We start from the raw sequence: 26363 nt of genomic DNA on the forward strand, positions 1-26363 counted from the left end.
CCTTACCATTCATGGTGTATATCCCAGACTGAGTAGTGCTCCCAAAATGCATTACCTCACATTTATCCAGATCAAACTCCATCTGTCACTTGTCAGCTCATTGCACCAGCTCAGTAATATCACCTGTAGTGTGAGACTACCCTCCACCCTATCAATGACTCCACCAATCTTTGTACCATGGTGTGGTGGGGGATCACTTGCAGAAACTATCCATGGGGGAGAGAATTCCCCTGTGGAAATCATTGGGGGATGGAGGAGCCGATTGGTGGGATTCAGCTTTGGAGGCAAGGAGTGGGGCGGATGGTTCGAAGGTGTATGATTCAAAGAGATGAATTAGCCAGTGCAATAATGTCTGATTTATGTTATCACCCAAAATGTATTTCCTGTGGCACAAAAAATCAATATGTGTCTGGATCCCATGTCAGTATCCCGAGTACAGTCCTTTTTACACCCTTGTGGCATCACCTTTATTGCATTAAGGAGGTCCATTACCATCCCAGAGAGTCCATTAGCTGCCTCTCCAATTGCTTGGATACATACACAAATTGACATTCACCATTTCTGATCATTTACCTCAAATAGAGAGCATTCCTTTTAGTCCTGAATCCCTTTCTTTAAAGATTAATGAAATGCTAAACTTCTTCCCCAGCATAGAATCAGAGAAAGTTTATGGATGAGAAGGAGGCCATTCATCCCATCTTATCCAAAAGAAACCACCCAGCCTAGTTTCACTTTGCCACATTAAGTCTGTAGCCCTGCAGGTCATAGCCCTTCAAGTACTTCCCAAATGTGGTGAGAGTTTCTGTCTCTACCACTCCCTCAACCAGTGAGTTTCAGACCTCCTTCACCCTCTGGTTGGCTTGTTTTCTTTTCTTCCCTTGAATCCTTCTGCCATTAACTTTAAATCTATGACCTAGGTTTTTGACCTCTCTGCTATTTACTCTACCTACATCTCTCATAATTTTGTACTTCTCAATTAAGTCTCCCCTAAACCTCCTCTGGTCTAAAGAACACAACCTTAGCCTAGCCAAATTCTCCTCATAGCTACAATTATGCAGTCCTGAAACCATCCTCATGTATTTTCTCTATGCCTTCTCAGTACAATCACTTCTTTCCTGCAATATGGGAACAGAACTGGAGGAAGTACACAAGCTGTGGTTGAACCAGTGTTATATGAGGTTTTAGCATACCCCTGACACCAACTCTTATATTCTGTCCCTCAGTTGATACAGTAAAGTGTCATATATACTTTTTAAACCATCTTATTGAGCAGTCCTGCTACCTTGAAAGATCTGTGGACATAGACTCCAAGACTCATTTGATATTAATTACTCAGACAGCTTCTGTGGAAAAAGAAACAGTCAACTGTTTCTTTCACAACTGTCTGGAGACTTCTCAGACACCTTCCAATGCCCACAAAGTATGCTCAAGCAAAGAGTGGGATCAAAGATCCTTTAGCTCAGCTCAATAATAAAGAAATTGCACCACTCGATATACTGCCACTTGTTGTACATTCCCTCACCTTGGTGTGCCTCACACTTCTTTGGATTAAATTCCATTTGCTAATCTGTCCCACTGACCAAACCATCACAGCCAGCTCACATCTGTTCATTTAATCTGGGCTAGAGTTTGAACTGCACACAAACTAAATATGACTCCAGAAGATATAAACAGGACTTGAAAGTTCCGAGTGTTCCACTGTGACAATCTCATCATCAAGAATGGAAATTCCATTCTGGGTACATGAAAGGAATAATTTCCAAAATCTACGCTTCAATTATCTGATCTGGATTTTGACCAAGTACATCTGTCTCATTTCTACTTTCCCTTTCTTTATCAAGGTCCTCCTTTGCTGAATTCTGAAACTTTCCCAATTCACAAGTTTATTTGTTTGTTTTAGCAATGTTTTAAGTCTTATCCTTTGGTCTAATACTTTATTTACCTTCTCTTGATAACCACAGCTGCACCACTTTTGCTTTTTATGTCTTAAAGGTATATACATTAACTTGAAACTATGTTTTAGTTTTTTTTAAATGTTAGCTATTGCTGATTTACTGCCACACCTTTTAATGTAATTTTCAAACTACTAAAGCCAACTTACATCTCATGACTTCATAGTTTGCTTTATTTCTTGAACTAAATCACTTTCAATGTTTTTATAAAATTCAATCATGATTTTTGTTCTTTAAAAGAGCCTTAACTACTACTGAGTCATCAATTGACCTTTTCTCATTACATAACACCAGATCTAAAATATAGACCAAAAAAATAAACAAAAAAATTATGTCAGTGTGAAATGCAATTACAGCATAAAGCACCATAAAAGGGTGAAACCCAGTTTCTAGGCTTCTGTTCCTTTTAATTTTGATAGGAAGTGATGTCAGTAAATATAAAATCAACGGAGAATATGAAATCAAAATTATCAGATTAACTTGTGTAAATATTTGCATTTAATTCAAATTGAACAATGAAACAGTTTTATGATAAATTCTGTGACAAATTATCCATTCTTTCTAGCAACTTGTTTTTAATTTAAGAAGTTCATTTTTCGATAAGTTAATCACTACAAACCAGCATCTTGTAAGTTTGATTGGTAAAACAGAGACAGTTGTAATGATAACAATCCAGATTCCACTAATTTAATTAATTTTTATCTATCAAAAGAATAAAACACATTTCACATTGATGAAGCAGTCTTGTATATTCTTAACAATTCAGGACCAGAGAGGACATGATGAGAGAGTGGTAGAGGGGATGTAGGAGCCTTCATGCCTTTACTCAGCAACTCTTCCCAATTTCAGAGAGAATCTATACATTAAGTGTTCTGATTAGCACTTGTCCCACCACGTATGCTGGGAGAAGGAGAGTTTCACCACAATACAGGAACACCCCAGTTGTACTGGCCTTTAAATTTCAGATGTTCCTTGTGTCTGAGACCACAGGTGAGTAGATCAGATGAACGTCCGTGTGGCCTGTGTGTCAATCCCTGATGGTTGGTTGGAACTTGAAGTCTGAGTCAGTAGGTAAGTTTGAGTGGACACATTCATTCAGAATCAGAGGACCATCCATTTACGCTAATCCTATACTAATCCCAGTTTATTCTTGCCACATTCCCATCAACTGCCCCCAAATTCTACCCACTCATGCACATAGTTGGGACCATTTACAGTGGTCAGTTAACCTTTCAACCTGCAAGTCTTTGAATGTGGGAGGAAACTGGAGCACCCAGAGGAAACTCACGCAGACACAGGGAGCACGTCATACTCTCTCCCTGGTGGGGGACTGGCCGGCTGCAATGCCCAATTTAGTAAAAATCGTTCCACAGCAAACTCCACACAGGATTGAACCTGGATTGCTGAATTTGTGAAGCAGCTGTGCTGCTGCACCATCTTAAAACCAACGCAGTAACAGGGAGAACATGCAAGCTCCATGCAGACGGCACCAGAGGTCAGAACTGAAACTGGGTCTCTGGAGCTGTGAGGCAGCAGCTCTACCTGCTGCACCACTGTTGTGTCACCAAAGGTGTCTGCAGGCTGAGCACCAACAGATGTTGAGAGGACAGAACTTGCTGAAGTTAGCAATAAGTTACTGGCTCCTGGAAGGAGCGTTCGCTTTCAATTTATCAGAAGGACAGGATAATACAAGAGTGAAGAAGTTGATTGCCAGTGTTGATGTTCTTTCCACAGGTTCTTTGTTTCACTAGACTGGGGAGAAGGCTGGAAGGCCAGCTAGGGTTAGGCATCCTTTCAGATTACTAACATGACAGTAATTATATGCAGCTTACACAGGACAGGTTATCTAGGGTTAATAAGTGAGGGAATGGGTTGGGAATTTCCAGGCCCAAGAGCTGACAGTCTTAGCAGAAGCATCCAAGCTTTTTGCAGTTATAGCCAGCTTTGAATGTTGGCAGCCTGGGCTTGTTCATGGTCAGCTGGAATGATTGGATGAGCTAAAGCAGAACATTCAATGACACTTGTCCATGTGGGAAATGGCAAAAGTAAACTGCCCTCTCTGTCCAGATCAAATGAATATAGATGCTGTGTGTGTTTTACATAAGTTTCAAAGTGTCAAGGTTTATGGTTAGACTCTGGGACCAAGAAAATTTTCTCCTCATAAGAAGATGCTTTAGAGCATGAGGAACCTCTCATTCAAGGCCAAAGTGCAACAATGCTCAAAATGCTCAACGTGCAGCTCCTGAGAGCTGGACTGGGAAGCCGAACCAGAGGACCAGAGGTACACGATTGCCACTTCACTCGGTTATTGCGCATGGAGGAGTTGTTCCAACAACAATGACGTTTAGCTTGGAATGAAAAACTTTATAGAATTCAGCAAGAAACCAATCAGTGCTTTGGCAGCATTCAATCCATTTATTGTTGTTACAATTTCCGAGGTCTGATTTGGAGAGCCGAGATCAATGAGGCACTGTTCAGGAAGGGTGATGTTCATTTTCTATTGAATGGTCTGATAATTTAAGTATTCAGTGGAGTATTCAATTTCAAAAACACCTGTCAGCTTCTTTAAGATGAAGTTGCTTTCCTAATGCACAGGTTCATTTGAAGGGACATAAATTAGAAAGATTCCAGGTTTCTCTGACAACCCTTCATCAGGGTAACTGCGATGAGCTTCTCTGCACTCATAGTCATCGGATTGTTGAACCAGCCTGGAACAGGCCTCTTTCTTTGATTTGTTTCCCTCTGTTTTGTTTTTCCTTGGGTGTCTTTTCCATTATTTTGCTCTCCACCTCCCAGTGGCTCTGGAACATTTCCCCATGCCTCATTGTTCTCCACAGACACACTGGAGACACTCTTGAAGCATCCTTTTTTTAACAATGAACAAACTTACCTACAGCACAGTCGGGAATTTTGCATCAGCAAGGCAGGCAGCATCAATGAAAGCTGTCCTGTGACTGGTGCATGCTCTGGGATGATGTATCTTGCAATTTTTCACCTTTCATCAAGACAAAATTGATCCTCACGTACAACTTACTTGGAATAGAATAAAAGGCCAAGGTTGTCACCCTGTGCTGGCCAAGGATCTGGCTTGCTGGGGAAAAATTCTGCCGGAGTCCCCACCAAAAAGGAGAAATATTTGCATTTACATAGCAACTTTCATGGCCTTCGGTTAGCTGAGCCAATGATGTAATTTCAATGCAGTGGTGCAATTTAGGAAACATGACTGCCTATTTATGCACAAGAAGATCTCGTGAACAACTTCTTCTCCATCTTCGGCAGTCTCTCAGGATCGAGGCTGACTTGCGTTCACTCGGTTTTGTGGCTTCTGAGGTAATAAGGCCATTATGGGAACAGCAAAGCCTTTCACAGATGGAGCAGGAGGTGGCTGAAGGAGCAGGCAGCTGGATAGCTTCTCATTAACTTCCCTAATGCTCCTTCTTCTCACTGAGTGGTCTTGGGCCAGAGGTTCTCAGCAGTTGGTCGGGATGTTGCACTTCTTCAAGGAAACTTCGAGCACATCCTTGAATTTATTTTCTCTGTCTGCCTGGTAACCTTCTCCAATAACAGAGCTCAGAATAGAGTGTGTTTCAGGAGTCTGGTGGTCATGCAAACGATATGGCCAACCCAATGTATTTCGAGTGAGCAGAAAGGGGATAAAACACTTGATAACTCTGCAGGGAGATAATGGACAGCTCGTTTTTTTTTGGTGAACTTACTCTGTGAAGACAGCGTTCCTTTTCTAGTTTGCCCATCCAGAATAAGGTGTGCCTGTCACCTCATTCTTTAAACTGGCCCCCTCTGGCCATAGCTGCTTGCTCAGTATGGTGATATCAATCCAAAGCATCTGAGTACCTGTGCTATGAGAGCAGAAGGGTGTTTAGATCTGTCTCTGTTGGAATTGTCCACAAGGGTCCTGACATTCCAGGTCCTGAAGTTACTCATTTCTCACAAGCTCCCAGTTCCCACCACAGCGCTAGCTCACATAATCTTGTGTACTAACTTAACCTTGGGCATTGGCTAAGCCGGGGGTTAGGAAGGTGGGCCGTGTGTGCATCTGAAGCCAGTGGTCAGGAACATGGGCTGGCTGTGTGGCCGGAGCCATAGGTTGGGAACGTGGACCTGGTGGGCAGCTGGTATTTGGGATCAGGAATGTGGGCTGGGTACACAGCCGGAGGCGAGGGTGGGGAGCGTGGGCTGGGTGTGTGCCCAGATACAAAGGCTGGGAGCCAGGGACCAAGAGCGTGGGCCCCAGTGTGTGGCTGGAGCTAGGGATCAGGATCATGAGATGTGCATGCAGCTTGAGCCAGGTATTAGGAATGTGGGCTAGGTGTGTGGTCAGGAGCGTGGGCCATGTATGTGGCTGGAGCCACGAGTCAGGAGCATGGTCCGGGTATGTGGCTGGGAGCTGGAGGTCAGGTATGTGAGAAAGGCGTGCAGCTGTAGAATGTTGGCCCAGTGTTTGGCCTGGATCAGGGATTGGGACTGTTAGCACAATGTCGGGAACATGGGTCGGTAGTGTTCCCAAGAACAACACTGCAATAATGAGTAGAAAATGTTTTTGTCATGTTGATTCAAAACAATCATCCCCTCAGTACTAATCAACAAGCTTCAAAACCTGGGCCTCCGTACCTCCCTCTGCAACTAGATCCTTGACTTCCTTATTGGGAGACCACAGTCAGTGCAGATCAGTAACAACATCTCCTCACTGACAGTCAACACAGGTGCACTTCAAGGATGCATGCTTAGCCCACTGCTCTACTGTCTCTACACTTATGACTGTGTGGCAAGGCACAGCTCAAATGCCATCTATAAATTTGCCAATGACACTACTCTTGTTGGCAGAATCTCAGATAGTGACAAGGAGGCGTACAGGAGTGAGATAGGTCAGCTGGTTGAGTGGTGTCACAACAATGTGTCGCACTCAACATCAGCAAGACCAAGGAACTGATTGTGGACTCAGGAAGGGGAAATCAGGAGAACACACACCCGTCCTCATTGAGGGGTCAATGGTGGAAAGGGTGAGCAGCTTCAAGTTCCTGGGCGTCAATATCTCAGAGGATCTATCCTGGGCCCAACACATTGATGCAATCATGAAGAAGGCATGCCAGCAGCTCTACTTCGTTAGGAGTTTGAGGAGATTTGGTATGTCACCAAAGACTCTTGCAAATTTCTATAGATGTACAGTGGAGACCATACTGACTGGTTGCATCAAAGCCTGTTATGGAGGCTCCAATGCACAGGATCGCAAGAGGCTGCAAAGCATTGTAGACTCAGCCAGCTCCATCATTCTGATTCTGATTCTAAACATTGTGCAAGACATGAGGGACAACTCCTCAGTTCAAAAGGATATTTTGGGATCTTTTATTTGAAAGCAGACAGGGCCTCAGTTTAATGTCTCATCCAAAGGATAGCAAGGGTAACACACTCCCTCAGCCCTGCTCTGAAGTGCAGGTTTAAAAACTTTGTGCTCAAGTCTCTGGAGTAGGACTTGAACCAGCAGTCTTAGAGGTGAGTGCAATCCAACTGAGATACAGCTGAACCATTATCATGATCCACTCCATGTGAACAGTTATCAAGAGAGGTGTAACCTTCACAGTAAGTGTATTTGGGGTATAAACACAATGCAAATGTTCAACCTTGAAAGGGAACCCTTTACCTGAAGGTAGCCATCTTCCTCCTTGTAAGCAATAAATTATCATTTAAGTCATTTTCACTAATGCTACTTAAGCAATTGTTGTGTTGAAATTCAAAGTCTTAGAATATATCTTTCCCCAAAAATATAATTTAAAAGAAACACAAGTGCAAGGTTTCATTACATAATTCAATGTTAGAAGCAAATGGAAAAATAACCAAATACAACAATCTTGCCAAAATTCAAAAATTTTGATTAAAATTAAAAAATTAGAAAGGACTTTAAAACACTTTAGAAAAGGATCCAGGCGAGCATTACTGTCATCATGGTGATACTAGCTTCTGCCCTGAAGGTCACAATGTCCTTGTTTTTCAGCATTAACTCCACTTGGGGCCAGGAACCATTGTTTGGCAATGGCTTCATTCCAGCAACGTGACACATGACATTATACACGTCAACCACCCTAATCGGAGGAACCTTGTGATTCATTCTGAAATCTGAACAACACATAACACAGATTTAGTTTAAAACTTATTTTGAAGCATTGACCATTGTCAAAATATTATGTAATATTAAAAAAAATTATGTTCCAGTAAAGGGTTAGCCCTTCTGTTATATTGATCGAGGCTGTTAAGTATTTCACTTTCATCTCCCGACACCCAAACCATTTCAAACATCTACAAACTATATCAGGAGAATGATGGAATATTCTCCACTTTCCTGGATTTATGTAACTCCAGCACACTTAAAGGAGAGTGACTCCATCCAGTACAAAATAGGCTGCTAGATTGGCACCACCCAAAATATTTGCCCCTCCCTCCACTGGTAAAACATTTTCAGAGTATGTTCCATCTACAAAATGAACCGCAGCAACACACCAAGTCTTCTTAAATAGTCCTCCCAAACCAAGGCCTCTACCATACAGATCCTCTCCAGATTATGGCAGGGTTCCATTCCTGAGAATTGTTTGCAACCCTAACAGTTCGTAAGTCAGAAGTGTGGCTGTGAACCAAGTTCCCACATGGTGGAAGATGCCTGTGGAGATGGGTTGTCCCATAGGAACAGGTAGCCTGCAGAAGCATTTTAAATCTCGTTTTGCCATTCTTAATAATAAAGCTGATAGTAACAAATTTAGCCCGAGCCTATCTCAGGCTATTAATGATATTTTTTTAAAAGACAAGGCTTTAAATGCTATTGAGTGTTTTAAAAAGGACACTTCTACTGGCCCAGACAGTGTGTCTCTGAACAGGATTCACAAAGTGGACATCAACATGTTAACTAGAAAGTATTCTTCTTTGGTTCGATGTGACAAAATTCCAGCTGGTGTCAAGAACAGTCACCTGCAGCCCCACAGCAGCCGGCAAATCCACTCCACCGGTCTCCCAAAGGCTCGTTCATATGTACCGACTGTACATAAATCGAGCATTTGTAAGCTGGAGAGGACCTCTATACATTTACAAGGGAATCAGGTACATGAGAATACCATGGCCAAGTCACACACCCTCCTGACTTTTAAATACATTGCTATTCCTTACTGAAGCTCCTACCCTCAGCAGTACTGTGGGTACTGACACCACTGACACTGCAGTGCGTCAGGAAGGAAGTTCACCCCTACTTGATAAATTAAGAATGGGTTTTAAATGCTTCCTAAGGCAGAGAATGAAAATAACATGGCCAAAATACTGAAGGTCTCTGTTTCAAGCATTTTTGTTTCACTGAAACTAGTTGTTTTCTCCTGATGTTGTCAGTAAGCAGCTTCAGAGTGATTAACCACAGAATAGAATTATTTCTGGTTCTAGCTCTCTTTTTAACATCAAAAACAATGATGGTGACCAAGGAGGAGGAGACCAAAGTTTAAATTGGGACAAGGACATCAAAAGTAGAGACAAGGTGAACAGATCAGTAACTGCAGCAGAAATCCAGAAAAATAGCTAAACGGTTGGCAGTTTGAGAGAGTGTTATGACTGGAACTAATAAATCTATCTGGCATGACATTCCATCTTGTAGAATTCCCTTTCAAATCTGCTTTGCTTCACAATCTCCAATTTTTCAAAAGTATCCTTTGTAGCGGCTAGAAACACACTACAAAATGAAGACAGAGAGTCGCTGGTTTCGAAATCAGAGGTCGAATGCCGACTGGGGCGCAGTGCGCCTTTAATAGCCGAAAACTTCCCGCGCTACAGTTCCCGCGCTGACATCATGTGCGGGTCACCTGACCTTCCCGCCTGCGGGCTTTCCCAGCCCAACGCTGGGGAAGAAGGAGGGCCCCGCGCCATCTTGGATCGGGGCCTCCGACAACGTCGCGATGTCAGGAGCCGGTTCGATGCCGGTGCGGTGAGTCGCTACACCTTAAAAATCCTTCTCTCTGACCTTCAAAGTTCCTTCACACATTGCTCTATGTTGACCCCCCCTTCCTTTGCTAAAATGCATTCCATTCCACTATTTGTCATGGAATTATCAGATAAATGTAAGTTCTTTTGCTGGATTTAAATGTTGCGATGTAGAATTCAGTTTTGGATATCAGATGACAACCAGGGCATTGCATGTGATGTTACCTGGTCCGTATGCCAGAAAGAATCCTTTCATGTCCATCAGCTCATTGTCATAGCCATGCCATCCATGCTGCCAACCGTTTTTGCTCCCTGTTTCGTTTCTCCAATAAGGCAGTTTTTGTATATTCTGAAAGAAAATAAACACCTGTGACCTTGAGCTGCTGGAAAAGATCGTTTTACTGTGATTTTCATTGCATCAACACATATATAACTGAAGCTCTAATTATTTCAGCACAGTTGAAAGATACATAAAGATTTTTTTTGTCTCCAGCAAACACTGGCCTGCATTTTAGGCTGGCGGTGAGTTCTGTGCAACGGGTGGTTGTGAGATTGGAAAAATCCTGAAGAATATGATTCCTGAATTGTCTGCAGAATGTTCCCACCCATAGACAGCCTGACTGACAGGCTGGGCACCTTTTGGATGGAAAGTTGTTGGTGTCATAGGTCATGACAGTCTCCTTCTATTGTGAGAAATATTATTATACTCTGATATACATACGCATGCACAAACAACGGATTGTGAATGTAGGCGAGCTGAGCTTGATTGAAAGAAAAATTGTGGACTTAGGACAGATAAAAAATGCAAGTGAAGCTACATTAAAACCATTGAACCACAAAGTGAAGACTGTCTTATCAGATGTGTCATGTCACCCTCAGTTGTATATTCTTGAATTATAAACATGAGGCAATTCAGTGCTGCTAGCAAACTCAACCACACAAAAAAACACAGCTGAGTCATAGCAGAGCCAGGAAGCAGGATTGTGGAAAAGGGGGAATGCACATGTATCCAAAGATAAGTAAGGGAGCGTTTTCTTGGGATGAGATTGCATGTAGGAGGAGCCTGGCTTGTGTATGTGTTCCCTCTGTAACTAGACAGCTGAGCAGGTGGATGTAAGTAATTCAATGCTGGACAGGAAGCTTTACCAGCCCATAAAATAGGGGATATAAATCAAAGACAAAGTCACGTTTATTGTCATATGCACAAGTACATGTATGCACAGGTGCAATGAAAAACTTACTTGCAGCAGCATCACAGGCACACAGCATTGTATAAGCAGCATTTACAAGAAAAATATAAATTAAACATAAATTATACACAACTTTTACAAGACAAAAAAACACAATTAGAACAAGAAAAATCAAAGTCGATTTTAGTACAAGTGATCAGAATGGTCATGGTGTTGCTAAACTGTAGTGGTGATTAGGGTTTTGCTGGTCGGTTCAAGAACCGAATGGTTGGAGAGAAATAGCCGTTCTTGAACCTGATGGTGTGGTACTTCAGGCTTCTGTACCTCCTGCCTAATGGTAGCTACGAGAAGATGACATGGGCCAATGGTGGTGGGGATCTTTGATGATGGATGTTGCTTTCTTGAGACAACGCCTTCTATAGATTCTAGCCAATGGTGGGGAGGAATGTGCCCATGATGTATTGGGCAGAGTCCACTATTCTCTGCAGCTTCTTACGTTCCTGCATATTCGAACTGCCGTACCAGACCACGATGCAACCAGTCAGGATACTCTGTAGAAGTTTGCTAAGAGTGTTTGGTGACAAGCCAAACCTCCTTAACCTTCTAAGAAAGACACTTTCCTTATGATTGCATCTATGTGCTGGGCCCAGGACAGATCATCTGATATGTTAACACCCAGGAATTTAAAGCAACTTAAATGAAAACATATTTGACAAATACAAAGAAAGGAGAAGAACTGAAAGAAATTAGTCACAGGCAATCATTCAGCGGATCCGTTAAATCTTACAACTGGCAATCCTTTCTCCCATCAAGAATTCTACCTCTAGGATGCCAGTAGAAAATCTACAGCCTTTTTTTTATTCAGAATGTAGATCAGTCAATGCTACAGCCTGCAGACTGTTTAGACCTGGCAAGGCAATGACAAATGCATTGCTGTTTGAGTTAGTGCTTTGGCATGTATGTGCACAGGCTGGTTAAAAACTGAGCACTCACAATGTACTGGGATATATGTGGCTAACAGTTTATAACTGTCTTTCATATGCTGCATCCAGCTGTCCAAAGTCCATTTGTCTATAGCTTCACAAATCAAAATTATTGGTCCTCCTTACTTCCATATTAGTCTCTTTATACCTTAAAAGAACATAAGAAATAGGAGCAGGAGTATGTCATTTGGCCCGTCGAGCCTGCTCCACCATTCACTAAGATCATGGCTGATCTGGCCATGGACTCAGCTCCACCTACCTGCCTTTTCACAAGATCACAAGACAAAGGAGCAGAAGTAGGCTATTTGGCCCATCCACTCCCATTCACGCCCATCCCAGGAGATCCACTCCCTACTGAAGGAGAGGACTGCTGCACACAAATCTGGTGATCCTGATCTGTACAAGAAATCGAGGTATGACCTTCGAAAAGCTATCAGGGATGCCAAGAGGCAATACTAACTCAAAATAGAGTCCCTGACCAGCCGCCAGTTATGGCAGGGCTTACATGTCATAACAGGCTACAAGACGAAGTCGGGCTGCATAGCTAACAACAGCGCATCCCTTCCTGATGAACCTAATGCATTCTATGCACGTTTTGAACAAAAGGGAAGTGGATTGTCACCATCCACCCTGACAGCCACCAATGCAGCTGAACCTGTGATCACGGTGGAGGACGTAAGATCAGTCTTCCGGAGAGTGAACACAAGGAAAGCACCTGGCCCAGATGGTGTCCCGGGCCATGTGCTCAAATCTAGTGCTGATCAGCTGGCAGAAGTATTTGCAGACATATTCAACCTCTCCCTGCTTCAATCTCAGGTTCCCTCCTGTTTTAAGAAGACCACTGTCATTCTGGTACCAAAGAAAGGCAAGGTAACATGCCTCAATGACTACAGACCAGTGGCTCTGACATCCACCATCATGAAGTGCTTTGAGAGGTTGGTCATGGCACTCATCAGCTCCAGCCTACCAGACAACCTGGACCCATTGCAATTCGCCTATCAGCGAAACAGGTTTACAGCAGATGCCATATCCCTGGCATTACACTCAGCTCTGGAGCATCTGGACAGTAAAGACACATATGTTAGACTATTGTTTATTGACTACAGCTCTGCCTTCAATACAATAATTCCAAGCAAGCTTGTCACCAAACTCCGAGACCTAGGACTCAACACCTCCCTCTGTAACTGGATCCTTGACTTTCTAACAAACAGACCACAATCAGTGAGGATAGGCAGCAATACCTCCAGCACGATTATTCTCAACATTGGTGCCCCACAAGGCTGTGTCCTCAGCCCTCTATTCTACTCCCTATACACTCATGACTGTGTGGCCAGATTCTGCTCTAACTCTATCTACAAGTTTGCAGATGATACCACCGTTGTAGGCCGTATCTCAAACAGCGATGAGTCAGAATACAGGAAGGAGATAGAGAGCTTAGTGGAATGGTGTCATGACAACAACCTTGCCCTCAATGTCAACAAAACTAAAGAGCTGGTCATTGACTTCAGGAAAGGGGGCGGTATACATGCACCTGTCTACATCAATGGTGCTCAGGTCGAGAGGGTTGAGAGCTTCAAGTTCCTGGGAGTGAACATCACCAACAGCCTGTCCTGGTCAAATCACATAGATGCCACAGCCAAGAAAGCTCACCAGCGCCTCTACTTCCTCAGGAAGCTAAAGAAATTTGGTTTGTCCCCTTTGACTCTCACCAACTTTTACCGATGCACCATAGAAAGCATCCTATCTGGATGTGTCATGGCTTGCTATGGCAACTGCTCTGCCCAGGACCTCAAGAAGCTACAGAGAGTTGTGGAAACAGCCCTGTGCATCACAGACACCAGTCTCCCCTCCTTGGACTCTGTCTTTACCTCTCGTTGTCCAGGTGTAGCAGCCAGCATAATCAAAAACCCTACCCACCCGGGACATTCTCTCTTCTTCCATCAGGTAGAAGATACAGGTGCCTGAGGGCACGTACCACCAGACTTAAGGACAGCTTCTACCCCACCGTGATAAGACTATGGAACGGTTCCCTTATACAATGAGATGGACTATGACCTCACGATCTACTTTGTTGAGACCTTGCACCTTATTGCACTGTACTTTCTCTGTAGCTGTGACACTTTACTATGTACTGTTATTGTTTTTACCTGTACTACCTCAATGCACTCTGTACTAACTCAATGTAACTGCACTGTGTAATGAATTGACCTGTACGATCGGTTTGTAAGACAAGCTTTTCACTGTACTTCGGTACAAGTGACAATAATAAACCAATATCAATACCAATACCATACTATTGAGTCTGCTCCATGAGCTAAACTAAACTATTCCTATCTAGCCCCAGTTTCCGGCCTTTTCCTCATATCCCTTGATACCTTGACTAAATAGGTACCTATCAATCTCCTCCTTAAACATCCCCAATGATCGGGCTGTATGTGGCAAAGAATTCCATAAGTTCACTACCCTCTGACTAAAGAAATTTCTCCTTATTTCTATTCTAAACGGGTACCCTCTAATTCTAAGACTGTGCCCTCTAGTCCTGGACTCACCCACCAAGGGAAACAGCTTAGCCACATCTGCTCGATCCACTCCTTTCAACATTCGAAATGTTTCTATGAGGTCCCCTCTCATTCTTCTGTACTCCAGTGAGTACAGTCCAAGAGCCGTATGTAAGCCCTTTCATTCTGGGAATCATCCTTGTATATCTTTTCTGAACCCTCTCCAGCATCAGTACATCCTTCCTAAAATAAGGGGCCCAAAACTGCACACAGTATTCCAAATGAGGTCTCACTATTGCCCCATGGAGCGTCATCAACACTTCCTTACTTTTATACACTATACCTCTCGAAATGAATGCCAACATAGCATTCGCTTTTTTTACCGCCGATCCGACCTGATGGTTAACCTTTAGGGTATCCTGTACGAGGACCCCCAAGTCCCTTTGCACTTCTGTACTTTGAATTTTCTCCCTATCTAGATAATAATCTGCCGTTTATTTCTTCTTCCAAAGTGTACAACTGCACATTTCTTAACATTGAATCTCATCTGCCATTTCCTTGCCCATACTCCTAAACTATCTAAGTCTCTCTGCAACCTTCCTGTTTCTTCAATACTCCCTACTCCTCTACCTATCTTGGTGTCATCTGCAAACTTAGCCACAAAACATTTACTCCATAATCTAAATCATTGACGTACAATGTAAAAAGAAGGGCCCCAATACCGACCCTTGCAGAACACCACTGGTAACTGGCAGCCAACCAGAACAGGATCCCTTTATTGCCAACCTTTGCTTTCTGCCAATCAGCCAATGCTCCACCTATTTTAATATCCTTCCTGTAATTCCATGAGCTCTCATCTTATTAATCAGCCTCTTGTGCGGCACCTTGTTGAAGGCCTTTAGAAAGTCTAAATGCACAACATCCACAGCCTCTCCCTTATCCACCCTACCTGAGATTTCCTCAAAAAACTCCAATAGGTTGGTCAGGCAGGATCTTCCCTTCATGAAACCATGCTGGCTTGGACCTATCTTGTCTTGCACCTCTAGATATTCCATAACCTCATCCTTGAGGATCGATTCCAATAACTTTCCAACCACTGATGTAAGACTAATAGGTCTGTAATTTCCTCTATGCTGCCTCACTCTTTTCTTATACAGTGGAACTACATTTGCAACCCTCCAGTCATCCGGAACCATGACAGAGTTTATTGATACCTGGAGAATTATCACCAATGCCTCCACAATCTCTAAAGCCACCTCCTTCAGAAACCGAGGGTGCACTTCATCAGGTCTGGGAGACTTATCTGACGTTAGTCCATTTTGCTTCCCGAGCACCTTCTCTCTAGTAATCTTGACTGAACTCAGTTCTATCCCCTGAGACCCCTATCAGGTGATGTCCTCCACAGTGAAGACCGATGCAAAATACTCAGTTAGTTCCTCTGCCATCTCTTTTGTTATCCATTATAATCTCTCCCGCACCATTTTCAATTGGTCCTATATCAACTAGTGTCTCTCTTTTACTCTTCATATATTTAAAAAAACTCTTAGTATCCTTTTGAATGGTATCTGCTAACTTCCTTTCATAATTCATCTTTTCTTTCCTAATGACCTTCTTAGTTTCTTTCTGTACGTTCTTAAAAGTTTCCCAGTCTTCTGTTTTCCCACTAATTTTTGCTTCCTTGTATGTCCTTCCTTTTGCTTTTATTTTAGCCTTAACCTCTCTCGTTATCCACATTTTTCCTCATAACCCTTAATTCCCCTACTATACAAAAATCTACCTAACTGTGTCATAAATATATTTAATGAGGTAGTCTCTACTGCTTCCCTGGGCAGAGAATTCCACGGATTCACTACTCTCTGGGAAAAGCAGTTTCTCCTCATCTCCATCCTAAATCTACTCCCCCTAGTCTTGAGGCTATGTACCCTAGTTCTAGTTTCACCTACCAGTGGAAACAACCTTCCTGCCTCTATCTTGTCTATCACTTTCATAACTTTATATGTTTCTATAAGATCTCCTCTCATTCTTCTGAATTCCAGCAAGTATAGTCCCAGGCAACTCAATTTCTCCACATAGGCTAACCCCCTCATCTCCAGAATCAACCTGGTGAACTTCCTCTGCACCACCTCCAAAACTAGTATATCTTTCCTCAAGTAAGGAGACCAGAACTGCATGCAGTACTCCAGGTGCAGCCTCACCAGTACCCTGTACAGTTGCAGCACAGCCTCCCTGCTCTTAAATTCAATCCCTCCAGCAATGAAGACCAGCATTCTTGATAACCTATTGCAACTGCAAACCAACCTATTGCAATTCATGCATAAGCACTCCCAAGTCCCTCTGCACAACAGCATGCTGCAATCTTTCACCATTTAAATAATAATTTTTTCTTCTATTTTTTCTTCCAAAGTGGATGACCTCACATTTACCAACATTGTACTCTATCTGCCAGACCCTTGCCCACTTAGTTAAACTATCTATATCTCTCTGCAGACTCTACGCATCCACTGCACAATTTAGTGTGATCAGCAAACTTAGATACACTACACTCAGTCCCCTCTTCCAAATCGTTAATGTATATCGTGAACAGTTGTGGGCCCAGCACCGATCCCTGCAACACCCTGTTCACCACTGATTGCCAACTAGAGAAACACCTATTTACCCCAACTCTCTGCCTTCTATTGGTTAACCAATCCTCTATCCATGCTACCTCTAACTCCATGCATCCTTATCTTATGTTAAGTCTATTATGTGGCACCTTATTGAACGCCTTCTGGAAATTCAAGTATACAACATCCACCTGGTCCCCTCTATCCACTGCACTCATTATGTCCTCAAAGAACTCCAATAAGTTTGTCAAACAAGATCTGCCCATCCTGAATCCATGCTTCGTCTGCCTGATGGAACCATTTCTATCCAGATGTCTCGCTATTTCTTCCTTAATGATAGCTTCAAGCATTTTCCTGACTACAGACGTTAAGCTAACTGGCCTTTCGTTAATTGCCTTTTGCCTACATCCTTTTTTAAACAGTGGCATAAAATTTGCTGTCTTCCAATCTGCCGAGATGTGCCCAGAGTCCAGAGAATTTTGGTAAATTATCACAAGTGCGTCTTCTATAACCTCTGCCATTTCTTTCAGTATCCTGGGATGCATCCCATCAGGACCAGAGGACATCTATCTTTAGGCCCACTAGTTTGCTCATCACTACCTCTTTAGTGACAGCGATTGTATTGAGGTCCTCACCTCCCATCGCATCCGTAACATCTCTATTTGGCATGTTAAACATGTCCTCCACCATTAAGACAGACACAAAGTAGTCATTCAAGGCTTCAGCCATTTCCACATTACCCAATATTAATGCCCCTTTCTCACCTTCCAAGGGATCTACTTTCACTTTAGCTACACTTTTCATATTTATAATGATAAAGAAGGCCATTTGACCCATTAAGTTCATGCCAGCTCTTAGGAAAGGATTCTCATCCCTCCTCTCCTATTTCCCTGTACCCCAGCCACATTCTCTCTTGCACATGTCCATCAATTGCCCTTTGATGCTTCTTCCCTAAAATAAATGGTAAGGTTCCACAGCCAATTAACTACCAGCAATTCTTTGGGTCATGGGAGGAAACCCAAGCACCCTGGGGAAACCCACATGTTCTCAGGGAAAATGTGCAAATTCCACACAGGTAACACCCAAGTCAAGATCAAATCCAGGTCCTGGATCTGTTAGGCAATGGCACTAACAGCTGCAGGACCATGAAGACCTTCAAATGGATAGTGGTGGAACTTTAATGTTGAACCAGTACAATTGAATATAACTATGGAAAAGCTAACAAGTGTTAAAAATATCTCTGCTTAAATAACCGATTAAGCTTTGTGATTAAGGCAGTCAAACATCTCCGATAAGTTGTAGGAGCCCAATAAACCACCTATAGAAATTCTCTTCTTATGAAGGGCTGCATAAGAATGCAAATAATGCTAACTTACTGAGTGCTTCTGGCATTTTCTGGTTTTGTTTCAGATTTCCAGTATCTGCCATTTCTTGATGCAAAAAGAAATCACTTCTAGTCTCATTTTCATCTTCTGTTAATACAGCTTCCTACTGTTTGATATGGCAGTGGCAATATCAACTGAAGGAATGCACAACAGTTGATGATAAGATGAAACCTCTTGCAAGTTGATGAATTCTATGAATTAAATATAAAGCTAGTTCTGATACACAACACACCAACTCATTTACAAAATCAAACATTTCATACGTTCATAGAATGAACAGAACTAGAAAAGGACCATTCAACCTCTGTTCTCCAGCCAGTATTTCAAAGAGACTCTGACCCTACAACTCTGAAAGTTTTTACCACACAATTAGTTTTCTGATTTCCTTTGGAAAGCCGCTATTGAAATCTGCATCCTCCATTCATTCAGGTAATGCATTCTGGATCTGAGAAGGATTTCTCCCAATTTACTCATCAAAACTTCTCAAGAACTCGATGATATTGCACTTTTAATGCTCTGAGGAAAATAATCCCAATAGGTGGAACACAAAGACTGAATGCAAATCTGTCAGTTTATGAAGTAAGTATTGCACTGCCTTCATCGTAGGGAAGAGTAGTGTAGTGGTTAAGTTACTGGACTTAAGTAGTCCATACCAGTGATCCAGAGACAAGAGATTAAATTCCCCGAGTACCATGGTGGGATACAAAGTCATGTCATAAAATGAGCTGGAATTTTTATAGAAGCCAGCTCAGTAACAGAAACCATGAAACTATTGTATTGTCATAAAATCCCATCTGGCTCACTCATGTCCTTCAGAGAAAAAAAATCTGTCATCCTTCCCAAGCTAGGCTCTAAGTGGCTCCAGACCCATCAATATGGTTGACCCTTAACTGCCACAAATGATCACATCCTGTGAATGAATAACAATAATCATGAGCTTACTTCACTGTACCTCAATAATAAACCATCCTTGTTGAGCAACTAGAGTAAGTGGTGCTACAAACTTTCCACCTTTATAATGATATCGGTCTGGAATTTCATTTTTCTTGTACACGCTCATTTTCTTTACTTTTTTCAAGCTGCTGTACACCTGGCAAGATCAAAGAGATGATATACAATTGGTTAACTTTGGTACACCTTCAACAAGCTATCACTGTTTTTAAAAATCATGTTAAATGAGTAACAAAATTAACAGTTTCAATTCAAAGCTGTTTTAATTGTGGGGTAATCTATTTTCAGTTATAAGAACCAGTCTTTCAATTAAGACTGACAAAGTTACAACTACCTACTACTTTGGAATAGTGTATACTTGAAGAACTATTTACAGATTTGGCTTCTTTAAGGAAGAACGTATTTGTCTTAGAGAGGATTCCACAAGTTTCACTAAGTTGATTACTGGAACCTGTAGCTGAACCTGCAGCAAGAACATATTTAAAATAAACAAATGTTTAAGGGGTAATGCAGCTGTACTGTGAAGGCATTTTTGTGACCTTCACACACAAAAATGTACCAAGTTTCATATCCATGCTGTGAGAAACCAAAAGGCTTTTTAAACAACATTTTAAAACAAATGCAAACAGGATGGTCATCACACTAATCTGACCATGTTTTTGTTGGAATTTAACGGTTTCTGTCACTGAACCTCTATGGTATGGCTGTCCACAAGACATATAAATTGCTGGAGAAGTAACAACCATGAGACCACCAAGTCTGGATTCATCCCCAAAGTCTTATGTGTTGATGCTCAGATCATTACAGGAGTGGAACCCATTCATTAACCTTTCAAAATACTGATCAACTGTTCCTATCAAAGTAAGATAAGATAAGATACCTTTATTAGTCACATGTACATCGAAACACACAGTGAAATACATCTTTTTGCATAGTGTTCTGGGGGCAGCCCGCAAGTGTTGCCACACTTCCAGCACCAACATAGCATGCCCACAATTTCCTAACCCGTACGTCTTCGGAATGTGGGAGGAAACTGGAGCACCCGGAGGAAACCCACGCAGACACAGGGAGAACGTACAAACTCCTTACAGGCAGCGGCCAGATTTGAACCTGGGTCGCTGGCACTGTAAAGCGTTTTGCTAACCGCTACTGTTACGGACTCAGTGAAAGTCCCTTTAAGATAGAGAGTGTGTGTGTATGTGTGTGTGGGGCGTGCTTACGTCAATAGAAGATAAAGGACATAATGACGTTGTTGAAGAAGTCAGAAGAAGAAGAAGAGAGAGAGAGAGAGAAGGGAGAGAGACATCAGCCTGCTTGTTTTCTCTATCAATGGATGAGAAACAATAACTGTGTTTGCCACTGAAATCCATGTATGGAAGTTAGAAGTAATCCGGTGGAGTTCACTTTGTTGCTGACCTGTAGAAGGAAACAGGTATTTGTGTGTGGACGACCACGATTCGGATGCTTTTCAGGGTGAGGGAGTCACTACCGAGTAAACACTGAAGTGTCGTTTGGGTTCCATCGTGGAACATTTGGATTTCGTATTTACTCTCTACGTTTCTCTACGTCTACGTCATATCTTCTGACAACGGTGGTTGTTGAAGAAGCCCTTGCTCATGTTTCACCTTTTGGCTTGCAGAACTGAACTTTAAGAACCATTCCTGAACTGGGAGTTTTGGACTTTGTCACACACACACACGACGAGTTTAGTTTTGGGGTTAACGTTCAAAGTTTAACATTTTTGAATTCTAACATACTAACATTTTTACTTTTATTTTACGTATTATCATAAGTAGTGATTAATAAAATAGTTTTTAACACTGAATTCTGCTCAGTGTGTTTCTTTTGTTGCTGGTTCGTGACACTACACTTGTATGATAATGGTCAAATCAGCAAATAGGATGACAGTCCCTTGAGAGGACAACAGGCTAATACACTGAGGTGGAGGTGGACATTTCACATACTTACAGTGAACAAACAAGATTAACATAAAGCCAAAAAAGTGGGAGGGATGTGTCAATGAAGTTGCCATAGACAATTTGATAAGGAGCCATACATGACAAATCTATGTATTAGTTCCATAATATTCCAGCATTTCTAGTGCATGTCCCTGCTGAGAGCATGGGATTGGCAAATTTACCCAACATGCACTAAACTAGCTAACATTAAAATTTATCCTCAAATTCCTTGTGATTATGTGCTACAATTGTTTAATGCCTACCTGGTTCAGTTTTCCTTCTTGAGGCCATATGCTCACCACAGATCCTCGATCCATTATGACCAATATATCTGTCATGTCTATATGTCTATCAAGTTCGATAACCTGCTCCATCCAGAAAATGTCTGTCATTCCATGATCCGAAAACAGAATAACGTTCAAGTCATTTTGGAGTCCCACCTCCTGTTAAAGTACAAAAGAGTAAGTTTTGTGTTCTGTTTAACTTTCCATATATGGAGATCTTAAAACAAATAATTGGCATTTGATTTATTATTGTCAAATGTACCAAGGTACAGTGAAAAACTTTGTTTTGCATGCCATCCATACAGATCATTTCATCACATCAGTGCGTTAAGGTAGTACAAGGGAAAACAATAACAGAATGCAGAATAAAGTGTTACAGTTACAGAGAAAGTGCGGTGCAGGCAGACAATAAGGGCAAGACCATAATGAAGTAGATTGTGAGATCAAGAGTCCATTTTATTATTCTAGGGGTCCATTCAAGAGTCCGATAACAGCGGAACAGAAGCTGTCCTTGAGCCTGGTGGTACATGCTTTCAGGCTTTTGTATCTTTTGCCCGTTGGGAGGAGGGAGAAGAGGGAATACACTTCCTCCTTTAGAAATGCATCTGAAAATATTGGAGCAAGGATGTGGAAACACTGGATTCAGACTCCTCTTTGCCCTTCATCAACTCAAGGAGCGACATTTCATTTAGCTGAATCTGATACGCACTGAAGATAATGGAGACATTTCAGAGCTCAAAAGAGGTATGCTCAAGTGCAAAGAAAGTTGGTTTTAACATTTACCCTCACTCGGTGAATTTTTATTTTGAAGGTGAATAGTGGCAATCCCCAGGTATTGGTAATAGGACAATTGCTTTTTTCTAATCTGTATTAGATGACCTAAACTTGGGATACAAGCCACAGTTTCCAAATCTGCAGATGATATAAAACTTGGCATTATTGTTAACTGCGGAGAGAATAACGATAGATTACAGCAATATATAAACAGTCTAGTGGAATTTATAGACACATAGCAGATGTAGTTTAATGAGGGGTAATGTGAGGTGCTGCCTTTTGGTAGGAAGAATGAGAAACAATATAGAATAAAGGATACTGCTCTAAAAGGGGTACAGGAGCAGAGAGATCTGGCGCATACATGTACAAATCATTGACAGTGGCAGGGCAGGTTGAGAAAGCAGTGAATCAGACATAAAAATTCTGAACTTCATCAATAAAAACCTAAAGTACAAAACCAGGGAAGTCAGGCTGAATCTTTATAAAACACTGGTCCAGCTTCAATTAAAATATTCATTTCTGGTTCAAAAAAGATTAATGAGAATGGATTGTAGAATGAGGGACTACAGATACAAGAATAGATTAGCGAGGCTAAGACTCTTTTCTCTGGAGAATAGAAGGCTGAGGGGAGAACTGTTAGAAGTATATAAACTTATCAAAGGTCTGGATGGATTGGATAATGGGAGGGTGTTCCCTTTGCTAATGCGGTCAAGAATTAGAGGTCACAGGTATAAAATAAAGGGGAAGAGAATTTAAGAGTGTCGTGAGGAAAAACTTTTCCACACAGCTTGTTGTTGGAATCTGGAAAGCATTGCCTGCAGGTGTGGTAGAGGCAGTTTCCATGTGGACCTCAAGAAGGAATTAGATTAATATAGAGGGGTGAAAAAATTTGGAAGACTGCAGAGAATGGGCCAGTGGGTGAAACTAGCAAAGTACTTTGATAGAAAGCCAATATATGCACGATGGGCTGAATGGCCTCCTTCTGTGCTGTACTATTCTCTGATTCAATGATTCTAGTACAAGAAGTAGTACAGTGGTTCACACTGTTGCACTATAAAATAATGTGTCACTTTGAATGGACACATTTTAGTAATATATTGAGCAATGCTCTGGAACCTGCGGTCACAATATAAATATTGCAAGAGATATGTAAAAAACAAGAACTTAAGTCATACCGATTTTAGTCTGTCAACAATGGTTGCAGTCTGATCCAACTTTCACCAATAACAAACCATTTCTCTAATTAAAACAAGCAGTGTGACTCAAGTTCACAAGCTCGGTTCCAGCACATGATCGGTTCAAGAGCTATTATTGGTGCAGTGGCAAAAAAATTACCATCATGTTGAACTTATATTGGAATATGTGAACTGATATTATTCTCAGCATTTTCTCAGCCTAACATAAAACAAATCCCAAGGTCCTTCACAAAATTTGAACAATAAGTACAGGAATGGTGACTGATCTTTTGGTGATGATAGACAGGAATTGAGAATTTTTTTTTAAAGTGAAGAGAAAAGTGGGCAGAAATTCCAGAGAGTAGGGAGAAGTCAGGTTAGGCTAAGAGATTGCAATGTAAGCAAAGGTCAGAGGAAGGTATCATTAAGTAAGGGTTAAATAAGAGGTGATGATGCAAATCAGGGATATATTCCCAGGAACTTGGGAGGTTAAGTAATGATTTAATCAAAAATTTTGGGCTATTTAGACCCAAGGTTTTCAAAGAAGCTGGTGGGGTGGGGATGGAGGAGAGGGGGTGGTATCATTGGTAAAGATAGGGAAAAAATGTCAGAATTGTTGAATTCCCTTTTGAAGATGTCAATCGACAGCAAATGTTAATTTTAAATTTGAAATTGATAGAATTATGTTGATCAAAGTCATTAAGAGATATAGGACAAAGTTTCAATTGTATATAGTTAGTTCTCAGGCCAGCCAAGATTTTATACAGATATTTGCAGAAGCAGGCTACTCAGCCCTTGGAGTCTGTTCCACTATTTAATAAGGTCATGGCTGATCTGATCATAACCTTTCAACTCCCAGTACTACCTACCCCAGTAGCCTTTCACTCCCATGCTTACCAAGAATCTATCCAAATACACCTTAAAGACATCCAAGGATTCTCCTTCCATTGTGCTTTGAGGAATACTGATCCAAAGATTCATGACTCACTGAGAGAAAAATACTTCCTCTCTCTGCTTCTGTTTTAAACAGTGACATCTAGTTCTAGATTCTCCCACAAGAGGAATTATTCTTCCACATCCGAACTGTCAAGACCCCTTAGGATTTTATAAGTCTCACTCAAGTTCCCTCTCATTCTTCTGAACTCCTGCAGACACAAGTTAACCTGTCCAACTTTTCCTCATAAGACAACTTCTCTATTACAGATATCTCTGAACTGCTTGCAACACATTTCTTCTCATGGCAGATCAGACTCAAGAAACTATATGGCATCCTCCTGATCCCATGTCCCTAAGTGGCAGATATGTGGGTAAAACCCTCAAAGGGATTTACAAAGAAAATGGAGGATTCTGAAGTGAAGGTGTTAGAGACAGGGAGCCAGTGTACGTCAGGGAAGGACTGTGCTTGATTCAGGCAGGAAGTATGCAGTGGGGCTTTGACCAAGTTGGAGTTTCTAGAGAGATTTAGTAAGGAGACCATTAGAGTAGTTGAATTTGGAGATTATAAAGGTACATGTAAAAATAATTTACCAGTGGTAGGCTTAAGGTAGAGTTGAAAGTGGACAACAGGACAGAGGTGGAAGTAAGCAATCTTGGTTTAAAGCTCAGCACAGGTTAAAAAATGAAAAGGACATAAAAATAGCCTTACTTTCCAAACTAACACTTACTTCATGGCAGGGATTAGGGTGAACATCCAAAAGAAATTATTCTGCTCAGCCATCTGAGAGTGGTACAGATCTATGTAGGTTCACAATAATGGGAAGGAGATTTAGTTTGTTGCCTATTCTCCCACATTCACTGTCCAACTTAATATTAATCAGGTGGCTGAACTCCTGCAGTCTAACAAAATACAACTCTTCACAAAGGAATTGCAGTGGCATCAACAGCATGTGCACAACACGCAGGCTTTACATTGAATGACATTGTCAAGCTGACAGCACATTGTATTTAGGTAACCAGTGTGAGGCCACATTCGGGGACAGCCTCACACAGCTTTGACTCAGTGCTGGCAGCAGTACAACTGCAAATGATGCAAAGCAAAATTTAAACAGTTTTCCTTCAGCTCTTTGTACTGAAAATGCAACCCACATTTCGACTCAAGTGTAGACCTTCCACTTGCTTGACCATAGGACGATGTGGCACTGAGATCATCAGGGGTCAATGGGTACCACTTCGTTTTATGGGGCAGTCTCAAAATTATCTCAGCGGTATAACAGAAGGCTTGTATCACCATTTCATTCCTGGGACCTACTTGGTTTTGTTCCTAATAACCAACGTTGGTGTAATTCAATATCTAATAGAAGTATAGAATTGTTATAGCAGAAGAGACCATTCAGCCCACTGATCCAACGGAACAATCCCATCAGTTCCATTCCCCTGCTCTTTCCCCACAGCTCTACAAATTATTCTCTCTCAGTTACCTATCCTATTTCCATGTGAAGGCAAGAATTGATTCGGTTTTCAACATCCTTATAGGCAGTATATTCCTGACAACCAGCTAAAAAGGTATTTCCTGCACAACCTCCAAGTAATTTTTAGTCAAAATTTTAAATGAGTACCCCAAATCCTTGAATCATTAGGAACAATATTGCTCTATTTAGCCTATCAAAACTCACCATGATCATGTACACCTCTATCAAATACCTCTCAAC

At 41.7% G+C, this 26363-nt stretch overlaps 1 protein-coding gene across 1 annotated transcript in view; it reads right to left on the reverse strand.

Moving 5' to 3' along the window:
• Positions 1-2432: 2432 nt before the first annotated feature.
• Positions 2433-26363, reverse strand: part of enpp6 (ectonucleotide pyrophosphatase/phosphodiesterase 6) — a 55914-nt gene continuing 31983 nt past the window's right edge. The window contains exons 5-8 of the mRNA XM_052020529.1: positions 21746-21925; positions 19526-19663; positions 10140-10263; positions 2433-8081 (exon numbers count right to left, since the gene is read on the reverse strand). Coding sequence (XP_051876489.1) covers positions 7876-8081; positions 10140-10263; positions 19526-19663; positions 21746-21925 — 648 coding nt within the window. The 3' untranslated portion in view covers positions 2433-7875. The remainder of the gene's footprint in view (positions 8082-10139; positions 10264-19525; positions 19664-21745; positions 21926-26363) is intronic.

Source organism: Pristis pectinata, chromosome 7 (assembly GCF_009764475.1).
Source record: "Pristis pectinata isolate sPriPec2 chromosome 7, sPriPec2.1.pri, whole genome shotgun sequence".
Taxonomy (NCBI): domain Eukaryota; kingdom Metazoa; phylum Chordata; class Chondrichthyes; order Rhinopristiformes; family Pristidae; genus Pristis; species Pristis pectinata.